Source organism: Chlorocebus sabaeus, chromosome 5, assembly GCF_047675955.1.
Source record: "Chlorocebus sabaeus isolate Y175 chromosome 5, mChlSab1.0.hap1, whole genome shotgun sequence".
Lineage (NCBI taxonomy): Eukaryota > Metazoa > Chordata > Mammalia > Primates > Cercopithecidae > Chlorocebus > Chlorocebus sabaeus.
The window spans coordinates 20172341-20184716 of NC_132908.1; the positions used below are offsets into that span (position 1 = coordinate 20172341).

A 12376-nucleotide genomic window follows, 5' to 3' on the forward strand; every position below is an offset into this window, starting at 1 on the left:
CACCTGAGGTCAGGAGTTCGAGACCATCTGTTCGAGCCTGGCCAACATGGTAAAATCTCATCTCTACTAAAAATACAAAAAACTAGCCAGGCGTGGTGGTACCTGCCTGTAATCCCAGTTACGCAGGAGACTTAGGCAGGAGAATAGCTTGAACTCAGGAAGCGGAGGTTGCAGTGAGCTGAGATCGCACCACTGAACATCCTGGGCAACAGAGTGAGACTCCATCTCAAAAAAAAAATACATTGATTTGTATGCTTTAAATGAGGAGACTGTATGGTACATGAGTCTTGTCCCAAAGCTGGTAAAAAGTACAAGGTACGGCCGGGTGCAGTGGCTCACACCTGTAATTCCAGGACTTTGGGAGGCCAAGATGGACAGATCACGAGGTCAGGAGATCGAGACCATCCTGGCCAACATGGTGAAACACCGTCTCTACTAAAATACAAAAAAATTTAGCCGGGCATGGTGGCACACACCTGTAGTCCCAGCTACTTGGGAGGCTGAGGCGGGGGAATCACTTGAACCGGGGAGGTGGAGGTTGCAGTGAGCCAAGATCATGGCTCACTCCTGGCCTGGGTGACAGAGCAAGACTCCGTCTCCAACAAAAAAAGTACAAAGTGCTTAAGTATTTTTTTTTTTTTTTTTTTTTTTTGAGACAGAGTCTGGCTCTGTCGCCCAGGCTGGAGTGCAGTGGCCGGATCTCAGCTCACTGCAAGCTCCGCCTCCCGGGTTTACGCCATTCTCCTGCCTCAGCCTCCTGAGTAGCTGGGACTATAGGCGCCCGCCACCACGCCCGGCTAATTTTTTGTATTTTTAGTAGAGACGGGGTTTCACCGTGTTCGCCAGGATGGTCTCGATCTCCTGACCTCGTGATCCGCCCGTCTCGGCCTCCCAAAGTGCTGGGATTACAGGCTTGAGCCACCGCGCCCGGCCTCAAAGTGCTTAAGTATTTAGTCTCAAAAGCAATGAACCAAACTAATCTGAACACTTAGGAAACAAAATGGGATAGGATCAAAAGTAGTGTCATATAACTCTCGTGTTCTATTTAGAACCCATGTCTCAAGCGTGTGATTCTTGAAAGCCACATCCCTTGCAGTGGGAGGGAAAGTCATCGTCTTTATCAGAGGCCATGTGGACACTCCACCTAGTTCCAGCAGGGCGTCTTCCCCAGCCACAGTGGCACTAGTGGACTTCCTAGTGGAACCGGTGGGATTTTGGCAGGAAGAGGTAGAGGATAAGGAGAGGAAATCAGGTGTGTGGGGTGGGACAGTAAGGGTGATCTGGCTGAGGCCTGGAGGGTAAACGGCAGGGTGAATTTGCCTAGTGTGGCAAAGCAAGCAGCTGGGGAGAAGGGTGTGGAACCGGGCTAGGAGGTGGGACTGAAGGAAGTGAGTTGGAACAGAAGAGTCCAGGTTCCTAGTCTGGGCTGTGTGCTTGCTGTGTCCAGCAGGGTCAGGTGGAGTTGGGGATGGTCCCTGGCCTGGTGGTCCCAAGACTCTAGGATTGGGGGCTGCAGTGGGAATGGGAGGCGGTTTGATGGTGGGCCTAGGTCTTCAGGGGACTTGGTGACTCCCTTGAGCCAAACTGGGCAGGTTTCTAGAGTTGGGTCCAAGCCCTTCTTCCTCCGCCAGGTGAGCTCCACCTGACACCTTTACATGGCATCCTGCAGCTGCGGCCCAGCTTCTCCTACCTGGATAAGGCTGACGCCAAGCACCGGGAGAGGGAGGCAGCCAATGAGGGTGAGCCCGGGATCCCCAGCCCTGCTGCCTGTCTGCCTTCATCCTAGTGGGATGGCTTGGTCCTGGAAAGAGGGATGGGATGATAGGATGTTTAGCAGGATCCTTGGCCTCTACCTACTAGATGCCAGAAGCACCCACCCCACAGTCATGATAATCCAAAATGTCACATTGCCCAGTATCCCCGGGGTAAAGGGGCAAAACTATCCCCAGTTGAGAACCACCAGCTTAGGCAGCTCCCTCTGCGAGGAGAATTCCCGGCACCCTGGCCTGAGGCTTCCCTGGTGGGTGGGGTTGAGAGAAGGGTGGTGGAGGCTCCCCAGGACTGCAGTCAGTGGCTTGTCTCTCTTGCAGCAGGGGACTCTTCACAGGATGAGGCGGAAGACGATGTTAAGCAGATCACGGTGAGCCCTGGCCCCTGGAGGAGGGTTCTGCCTGGGCGGCAGCAGGACCACAGACCAAGGGGTAGTGGGTCTTCGCAGAAAGCAGGTGGAGCAAACAGGGTCCATGCTTTTGAGCCTTCTTGCTGGGCTACCTGGAGGGAACAACCTGACTTGTCCCAACTGTACACAAGACGGAAGGCCTGGCTGGATCCAGGAGATGTGTGCCTGGGGCTTGGCTGGAATCACCTGGGAGCAGGAAGCTGGGGCCAGGAGCCCCGAGAACCCGCAGACCAGCTCTGCCATGAAACCCGTATCTTAACAGAGCCAAAGTCAATTAACTGTGATTCTATCCTCTTTCTGGGGCACAGATGAATAATTTCTGTTTTAATAGTTACTCCTGAATTTGAAAGATTTTTCAAAGAATCTTAACCTTCCATTTATGGTTTATAAAGTTTTCCCTATGTAAGCGTATTTAGGTTAAAATGAGTAGTACCAAAAGAAAAATGCTGCATGTAGAATGATGATACACAGGTATGGCTACAGAGTGGTGAGTGTTCGGATGTCCTTGAGGACTGGGGAACACCGGCATACCGGACATGGAGGTGGCGCAGGGAGCTCATCCTTCTCTCTCTGTAGCTTATTAGGACCTTAGAAACTCCCTTCCACTCTGGGGGACTTAGAAAAGACGTCCTGGGCCTGTGTGCTTTAAGGACTCTGCCCGCTCTGGTACCTGGGACTCTGTATCCCCCTCAAGCCTCTGGGCTGGGCAGGCACGAGCAAGTGTAAGCTGCTCCCTGGCGTGTGCAGGCAGCTCTGGGAGTGACACGGTGGGAATGGAATTTAAATGACCCGTGCTAGGAAAGGAAGGGAGAGTGGAAGACCCCGATACGGAGTTCTCTGGTCTCCTGGCAGGGGCTGAGATGGCAGCCCAGCAAGGGTCACAGGCCCGAGGGTATGACCTCTTCCACTTCCCACCGCAGGTGCGGTTCTCCCGGCCCGAGTCAGAGCAGGCCCGCCAGCGCCGTGTGCAGTCCTACGAGTTCCTGCAGAAGAAGCATGCGGAGGAGCCCTGGGTCCATCTGCATTACTATGGCCTGAGGGTGAGTGAGGGTGAGCCGGGCTTCGTGGGGCCCGGGGGGAAATACCCTGGTGCCCGGAAGGGTCATGGTATGGCCTCCACGTCTCACCTTGAACTTAAGTCAGATTCATGAGTCATAGCCACAGAGACAGAATCGAGTCCTGTGGACAGTTGACACTTCACTGTAGCCAAGACACTTAGCGTGGGCCCCAGGGGAGCCAGAGAAAAAGATGTGAGTCCTTGGTTCCCTAGGTGGGGTTTGGCCCCTGGGCCTGGGCATCTTGCTGGGCTTGCAGTGGGGCTGGTGCCTGGTGACATATTTTTGCTGCAGCCCAGGCCCTAACCGCAGGCCAGACGCGGTCTCCGGTTCTGCCCTAGAGAATCGGTCGTGTGTTGTTGCCCCAGAGTTCCCAGCACACCTGCCCAGGGGCATTTGTTTTACTATACTCGGTTTTCATCTGGTACGTTGACTTTGTTTGCTTTTATTTTTATTTATTTATTTATTTATTGAGACAGTCTCATTCTGTCACCCAGGCTGGAGTGCAGTGGCTCAATCTCGACTCACTGCAACTTCCACCTCCCGGGTTCAAGTGATTCTTTTGCCTCAACCTCCCAGGTAGCTGGGACTACAGGCACGTGCTAATTTTTTTTGTTTTTGTTTTTTTAGTAGAGACAGGATTTTGCCATGTTGGCCAGGCTGGTCTTGAACTCCTGACTTCAAGTGATCTGCCCGCCTGAGGCTCCCTAAGTGTTGGGATTGCAGGCGTGAGCCACGACCACCTGGCCCTGGTGCACTGACTTTAGAACCTAACCCTTGAAACTATGTACTGAGTGAGGGAAGCTTCCAAAGACACCATGGGCCAGGGCTCCCAATATTTTCTGGGGTGGGGAACAATTCCTGATTTCTCTGGGACCTTCTTGGAAGAGATTTGTGTTGACAGACCCTTAGACTCAGGGTCAAACTTCTGGACGCTGCTGTTTCTTCCTGTGTGACCTTGGGCATGTTACCTAACCTCTCTGAGCCTCAGTTTTCTTATTTATAAAATGAGAGTAGTAATAATAGTACCTACCTTGCCAAGTTGTTTTGAAGATGAGATAGGTTAGTATATTTACAGTCAGTGGAACAGGGTCCACCTCATCCTAGGTGCTCAGTGAACGTTAGCCATCATTTCGTCATTGCTGGTGGTGTGCCTATGTTATAGACAAGGCATCGAGGCTTCGGGGCTGGGGCTGGGCTGGTCATAAGGCCAGGAAGATGAGTGGCTGAGGCCATATCAGAGGCCTTGGGGACTGTGCTCAGGAGGTTGGATGTGGTCCTGTGGCTGGCCATGGAGTGGAAGACAGGGGAGGCCTTGGGGGAGAGGGCCAGACCGGGTCCATCAGCTGAGGCTCCTCTCACACCCTGCCCTCCTCCAACAGGACAGTCGCTCTGAGCATGAGCGCCAATACCTGCTGTGCCCCGGCTCGAGCGGAGTGGAGAACACAGAGCTCGTCAAGTCACCCAGGTGGGATGGGCTGGGCCAGCATGCAAGCTGGATGCCCACCCAGGGTCCCCGAGGGTCCTTGGTATGGATCCTCCCCAAGGACTGTGGCCCCTCCTCTAGCATGAGGATGGAGCCCATGGTCCCCTGGAGAAGGCCAGGAGGGTGGACCTGGAAAGAGATGGTCCCCTTTTCTGCAGGGGCTCAGGGCTGCTAGGGGAGGGCAGGGGTGGGCTGTCGGCACCCCCTCCCCAGACCCTCACCTAGGCGGCTGGTGAGGAGGGTCCAGCCTGGCTCAGCCCTGAGCCTGTGCCCCTGTCGTGTCCCTGCAGTGAGTACCTGATGATGCTGATGCCGCCCAGCCAGGAGGAGGAGAAGTGAGTAGAAGCAGCTGGACACCCTCTCCCTTTCTGGGCGGGCCGCCTCTAACCCGCCTGCTCTGCTTTCCCCAGAGACAAGCCTGTGGCCCCCAGCAACGTCCTGTCCATGGCCCAGCTGCGCACGCTGCCCCTGGCTGATCAGATCAAGATCCTGATGAAGAATGGTGGGTGCCCATCCCCTACCCTCCCAGGGGCCCCAGTCCCAGTGGCTCCTGAGGAATGGACTCTGTGGGACAGCGAGGACCAGGGGGCAAGGCCAGAGGCCCCTGCTGCCCACAGCCTGCTCAGCTTTGCAGCTGCATCCATGTCTGGAAAGATAATGCAGGACGGCAGTTCGGCCGGCCCCCGCAGGCAGGCTCGGGGTTCCCGTGAATGCGGACGGCAGTGCGGCCGGTCCCCGCAGACAGGCTCAGGGTTCCCGTGAATGCGGGACAGTAATGCGTCTGGCCCCCGCAGGCGGGCTTGGGTTCCCGTGCCATGCTCGCCACTTGCCTGTTGTGCTCTTGGGCAGGTCACTAACCTTTCGGAGGCTTCGTTTGTTTTTCTGTGAAAAGAGACTAATGATAGTTCCTGGGGACCAATGTGAGGAATCAGAGAGGAGGCTTCTAAAGTACAGGGCGTTGCAGGTGAACATGGACTAGGGGCTTTTGTTGTTTTTTTTTTTTTTAAAGAGACGTGGGGTTTTGCTGTGTAACTCCTGGGCGCAAGTGATCCTCCTGCCTCAGCCTCCCGGGTGGCTGGGCCTACAAGCAGACACCACTCACTGTGCTGGCTCAGAGTCATTTTCATGACAGTGTCTTCACTGGCACTGCTTCTGGGTGCCAGACCTGGCACCATAAGGACTGGTCTCCTTTTCTCAAAGGACTCTTGAGAGCCAGTACCTTTAGGGCACCTGTGGCTGGTGAACAACAGACCTGATCCTTGAGCTCAGAATGGAGCCCCAGATCCTGGGCTCGTCCTTTGAGATGCCACCATGAGCTCTTGGGAGTCTAAGGAGAGAGGGGAGCTCCGTGATATGCCCGGGTTTGCAGGCTGCCTTCCTGCAGAGGACTTGGAACTTTTTTTTTTTGAGACAGTCTTGCTCTGTTGCCCAGTCTGGAGTGTAGCGGCACAATCTCGACTCACTGCAACCTCCGCCTCCTGGGTTCAAGCAATTCTCATGCCTCAACCTCCGGAGTAGCTGGGACTACAGGTGCCCACAACACCCACCTAATTTTTGTATTTTTAGTAGAAATGGGGTTTCGCCTTGTTGGCCAGGCTAGTCTCAAACTCCTGGCCTCAAGTGATCCACCTGCCTCGGCCTCCCAAAGTACTGTGATTACAGGCGTGAGCCACCACGCCCAGCCAAATTTTGAACTTTCCCTAGGCCCTGCCCAGGGCTCACTTGGGCAGGAGCTGAGCCAGCAGACCACAGTGATTGAGGGCACCACCTGGAGCCAGGTGGCTTGGGTTCACTTCCTGGCTCTGCCACTTCCTAGCCAAGAGAGCATGGGTGAGTTTTGAAGCCTTTCTAGGTCTGAGTAGTAATATGCCCTTCCTCCTGAGGCACCCCTCAGTCTTCCTCAAGGGGCACTTCATTGAATCCTTGGATTCCATGAGATGCCCAGTGCCTGGCATGCAGTGAGCAGCCTGAGAGTGTCAGCTGTTGGCTATGATGGGTGTCATTACTGTTAGTTATCACGTTCTGAGGGTATTACATGAACTTGAAGCTGTGCAGACTCTTGGAGGGGAGGGAAGGGCCCGGCCCCTCTTCCTTGTCTGATGTCTCCTGCGTCCTCCTCAGTGAAGGTCATGCCTTTTGCCAACTTGATGAGCCTCCTGGGCCCCTCCATTGATTCCGTGGCTGTTCTGCGGGGCATCCAGAAGGTGGCGATGTTGGTCCAAGGGAACTGGGTGGTGAAGAGGTAAGTTGTGTTTTCTATTTTTTATTATTTTATTCTATTTTTTTCCTTGAGGTAGAGTTTCACTCTTGCCCAGGCTGGTATGCAGTGGTGCAATCTTGGCTCACTGTAACCTCTGTCTCCCAGGTCCAAGCGATTCTCCTGCCTCAGCCTCCTGAGTAGCTGGGTTTACAGGTGCATGCCACCATGCCTGGCTAATTTTTGCATTTTTAGTAGACACGGGTTTCACCATGTTGGCCAGGCTGGTCTCGAATCCTGACCTCAAGTGATCCACCCACCTTGACTTCCCAATGTGTTAGGATTATAGGTGTGAGTCACCGTTATATTTTTAGTAAAGATGAGGTTTCACCGTGTTAGCCAGGATGGTCTCAATCTCCTGACCTCATGATCTGCCCACCTCGGCTTCCCAAAGTGCTGGGATTACAGGCGTGAGCCACTGCGCCCGGCTGCATTTAAACATTTTTTAAATTAACACATAATGTACATATTTATGGGGACAGTGTGAAATCTAAATACTATGTATACAATGTAATGATCAAATCAGGGCAATTAACATATCTGCCCCCTCAAACATTTCTCATTTTTATATTGGGCACATTCAAACCTCACTTTTCTAGCTATTTGAAATTTATAATAAATTGTTCTTGATTATAGTCACCCTATAGTACCCTTTGTCCTGCCTACATTAGATTTTTATATCATTCTTACCATCTGCTGGATTCATTTCTGTTTCTTTTTTTTTCCTGCTAACTTGGAAGTTATGCTGTTTGGGCTCATATATTGATTACCCTACAGTTTTCAGCTTGCATTCATGACTTAACACATTTTAATGTTAATTGCTGCTTTTTACCCCATTCCAGACTATTCAGAGATCTTAGAATATTTTATATCTATCCTCCTTCCTACGTATACACTGCTGGATTGGTGTGTGTGTGTATTTTTTTTTTTTAATTTTTTACCTTTTTAATTTGCCAATCTTTTCTATTGTTCCAATTTTAGTATATGTGCTGCTGAAGAGAGCACAGGATTGGTATATTTTTTATTTTATTTTTTGAGATAGTCTCGCTCTGTTGCCCAGGCTGGAGTGCAGTGGTGCAGTCTCAGCTCACTGCCTCTTGGGTTCAAGCAATTCTCCTGCCTCAGCCTCCCAAGTAGCTGCGATTATAGGCAAGTGGCACCATGCCCGGCTAATTTTTGTATTTTTAGTAGAGGCGGGGTTTTGCTATGTTGGCCAGGCTGGTCTTGAACTCTTGACCTCAGGTGATGCACCCGCCTCGGCCTCCCAAAGTGCTGGGATTACAGGCGTGAGCTACCGCGCCCAGCCTGGGGTATTTTAATTCTCTCTCTATTTTCAGCCTTCTTTACTCACATGTTTATAATTTAGTCATCGTTCCTTTCTGCATCTCTGAGTTTCTATCTGGGATCATTTCCTTGTGCCTAAAGAATGCTATAGTATTTCCTTTAATGTGGGTCTGTTGGTGATGCATTTCCTTGGTTTTTGTGTGTGTGGAAACGTCTGTTTCACCTTTGTTCTAGAATTCTAGATTGGTGGTAATTTTCCTTTCCACGCGTTGGTATGATTTTGTTGTGTTCTGACTTCATCGTTTTTGTTGGCAGTTTCATTCTTATTCCTTTGAAGGCAGTCTGCCTTTGTTTTCCTCTGGCTGCTTTTAGGAATTTCTCTTTGTTTTTGGCTTTCTACGGATTCATTTAGATGTGTCTCAGTGTGAATTTTTTACATACTCTGCTGGGGATCACAGGTCTGGAGCGTGTGGCTTGATGCCTTTCAGTAGTTTCTCTTCTCCTGCGAATCCTCCCCTAGACCATGTGCGGCCTCCACGAGACCATCAGTTTCAAGGGATTAGGGTAGGGATGTCTGTTTTGACTTCTGCTTTATGTCCCCAGTACCTGCCTGGTTATTACCAATGCAGACTCTTGGTAAATAATGTGGCTACGTTTTACTTGAATTATATTGATTCTAAATGATGTAGTATAAATTGCATTAATAACTCACTTTTTAAGTAGTGTAGTTTAAGGTGAGCAATGTGACAAAATGTGAAATGTTGCACATTTTAAGAAAATACAGTGCCAAAAGCTCATCTCATAGTCGTAGAGTATATTCGTGTTACTGCCACGTGGTGGCGCCCTTGCACTGCTCCACAGATGCCCAGCGCAGTCTGTCAGCACCTTGCGGCTGTTGTCCTTTGTTACACGTTTTCATTGTGCAAGGCCTTTGCCATGGGGCATTGCATGTTACATGGGACCACCTGTGTATATTTACACCACGGATGAATGAAAGCCAAGAGGGGTCCTCCCGTCACACACCTGAGGACACTGGCCCAGGGAGGCATGGGACTTGCCAAAAGTCTAGCAGCAAGGCAGTCGCAGAGCCCCGTTAGAACCCAAGCCTCATGGTTCAGCCCTGGGCTCTGCACCTAGCACTGCATGTGTCCCCTGGAGGTGCTGCCCCTTTTAGTTTCGCCCTGTCCTGGGGACTGGAAGGTAGGGACTTGGGGACTGTGGGCATTCTACCTGCCCCGGCACCTCTGTAAGCCCTACTCTGCTGCTGCCCATGCTGCCACGTCAGGGGACCCTGGGTGAGGGTCCTGTGTGTCCCTGTGAGGAGACAACGCAAAATCCATGCCTTCATTCAGTCACTATGGCTAGACTGCTCGTCCTGTGCCGTGGACCGGGCTCTCATTCAGACACTGCCCCTGGGAATGGGGGCTGTTACAGTTGTGCTCCCTGAATGCAGAGATCACGGCACGGACCAGGCTTGTTCGGTCAGCACACACTTAGTAGGTACCTTCGCTATGGTGGCAGTGATGAGCCACATCGGCAGAGTCTGTGTCCCCAGAGTGTGGCCTTGCAGGATGAGTGACAGTTGGTTGCCACGTGGACCTGAGGCAGAGGGAAAAGGAGGGCCTGGCAGTGAGGGAGCGGCAGTCAGAGCACAGGCGCCATGGCGGGGGTTGAGCCGGGTTGCAGGGCCTGCGGCTGGAGCTGGGTCAGGGCTATGCTCGAGATTCTCGTGTCCTGCTGTCCAAGGCCCCGGCCTTTCCCTTGAAGTTCCCTGAGACTTGAGTGCTGGGCCTGTTCTCTCCAAGGGCTAACACGCCTCCCCTGCCTCTGACCTCGGTTCATGCCCACCTGCCCCTTTCAGCAGGTGGCCAAGGGCTTGCGGATGGCGTCATCCCTGGTTCTCTTGGTGTCGCGTGCAGGGATCAGTTGTCTTCCAGAGTCCTGGGCTCCTTGAGGTCCCAGGCTGTTCCTCACCTTGTCTGTCTCTGAGCCCGTGACCTCTCCCTGAACGTGCAGGGGGCTTAGGATGAGGCTGGTGTGCGTGGTGGGTTGAGGGGTAATAAGAGGAAGAACTCTTGGGGGTGTGTGTGAGGTAGGGGGGTGCTTCTTTCCCAGGTGTGTGTTCACAGATGTGGTTCCTGAGGGGAGCTCTCGGGGCTCAGGCCTGTACCCAGCCCACGTTGGAAAGAGGCGTGGGCTGGGACTCGGCCGGGAGGGGCAGCAGTAGAGGGGACTCAGGACAGGGACTGACCTGCCACCCTCACCTGCATTGGCAGTGACATCCTATACCCCAAGGACTCGTCCAGCCCTCACAGCGGCGTGCCTGCCGAGGTGCTCTGCCGGGGCCGAGACTTCGTTGTAAGTACCCTGGGTTCTCTGGACCCACGGTGGGGGCGTGGGAAGAGCGGGCCAGCGGTGCAGAGCTTCTGAAGACCTGGGCCTGGCAGAAGCTCCAGTTGGAGGCGGGTGTGTGAGGAGGCCCTGGCCTCTGCTTTTCTCCTCCTTCCCCTCAGAAGCCTGGAGTCTCAGGCTCGAAAGAACTTTCCGGTTCTCTAGCACAGTCGGGGTGGGTCAGGAAGCACATTTCACTCGGCCTGAGTGGTGGTTTAGAAATACTGCCTTGGTTGTCAGATTTTATAAATTGAAATTTTGATGCAAACCAGATGTCTAGCTGTCAGGGGTAATTGGACTGCCTGACACCCCTGGGGCCACTTCCCCACAGGGCGCTAGTGGTCCGCAGTTCACCACAGTCCCAGGGTGCCTTTACCTCCCTTGTGCCTGTCCCTGGAGTTTGGGACTCCTGAGCTGGTGTCTCCCTTCTTCCCATCACCCCACCCATGGCCTCCCTCTCAAGGCCTGGAACTCCATGCAGCTGGGAGCCACAGTCTTCCTAGGCTTGGTGCTGGCTGAAACATGTCCTCCAGGAGCTGTCCCGCACCCCTTGGCATGCTGGTATGCCGTCCCAGTCACAAGGCAGCCCTTAAGCTAAAGGAAGCATCTGCCTCTTTTCTTCCCGAAGGAGCCTCCCCAACTCCTCTGGGCAGTCGGTGTCCTGGTGTCTGAGCAGCGTCTTTGCTCCTAGGGGTCAGCATGCACGATCACCACTCCCAGGCTTGCCTTCCCAGATAAAGTGCCGTTTGCCCCCAGCTGCCCCTGCCCGCCCCACACACTGGCAGAACTGGGGGCTTGGGAGGGGTGTGGTCCAGTCCACGTTAGCATAGGTGATAGTCATCCATTCCCTGTGTCTCTCAGCCAGCCACCCTGATCTCTCCCAGTCACCCCACAAATTTAATCAGAGTGCAGGAGACCTGTTGAGGCGGAGTGGAGGCTGCAGGGGGCCGAGAGCTTCTGGAAGGATAGGCGGCCTCCCACCAGCCATTAGCAGCCACCACTGTGAAGTGCCGCCTATGCAGAGAGCGAGTGTCTGTGGCAGCCCCTCCCAGCCCGAGTCCTCACTGTATCCTCGGAGCCGGGCAGGGCATCTCCCGCCCCAGGGAGCGCTGTGGTCTAGGTGGGGTAGGTGGTCTCATGGTCCCCCTGGAAGAGATGGGCCTGGAGCTCCTTTATGGAAGAGAAAAGGAGGGAGGTGCAGAGCTGAAGGGACTGCCTGAGGCCACACTGCTGGGAAGAGTCAAGGCCAGGAGCCCAGGTCTGTCCCAAGCTCTGGCTCCCAGGCCTGCCAGGTGAGTCCCCGAGACAGTCCTGGGAGCAGTCTGTGGCTGCCCCCGGAACGTGCTGCTTCTTCTCCCTCAGATGTGGAAGTTCACGCAGAGCCGCTGGGTGGTTAGGAAAGAGGTGGCAACGGTGACCAAAGTAAGTGGTGTTTTTGTGGTCTGAGGCCCAGGCTGCTGCTGGAGGGGAGGGGCTGGCTGTGCCTCTCACCCTGGGCCCCCTTCCCTCCAGCTCTGCGCCGAGGACGTGAAGGACTTCCTGGAGCACATGGCTGTGGTGAGGATCAACAAAGGCTGGGAGTTCATTCTGCCTTACGACGGGGAGTTCATCAAGAAACACCCAGATGTGGTCCAGCGGCAGCACATGCTGTGGACGGGTATCCAGGCCAAGTAAGCACCTGGAGCTGGGGAGGGGCAGCCCGGTGATCCCAGCAACCCCGCATC

The 12376-nt window shown here is 53.8% G+C and overlaps 1 protein-coding gene across 8 annotated transcripts in view; it reads left to right on the top strand.

Annotated features, from left to right (window-relative positions):
• POLR3E (RNA polymerase III subunit E) overlaps positions 1-12376 on the top strand; it is a 37223-nt gene that overhangs the window by 15008 nt on the left and 9839 nt on the right. For 7 of the 8 annotated variants that reach the window (XM_073015231.1, XM_007987694.3, XM_007987723.3 and 4 more), the window contains 10 exons: positions 1632-1739; positions 2091-2140; positions 3100-3219; positions 4617-4702; positions 5011-5055; positions 5131-5222; positions 6842-6962; positions 10538-10619; positions 12015-12074; positions 12165-12322. In XM_073015231.1, coding sequence (XP_072871332.1) covers positions 1632-1739; positions 2091-2140; positions 3100-3219; positions 4617-4702; positions 5011-5055; positions 5131-5222; positions 6842-6962; positions 10538-10619; positions 12015-12074; positions 12165-12322 — 922 coding nt within the window. The remainder of the gene's footprint in view (positions 1-1631; positions 1740-2090; positions 2141-3099; positions 3220-4616; positions 4703-5010; positions 5056-5130; positions 5223-6841; positions 6963-10537; positions 10620-12014; positions 12075-12164; positions 12323-12376) is intronic. The other variant, XM_073015230.1, reaches the window with a different exon arrangement.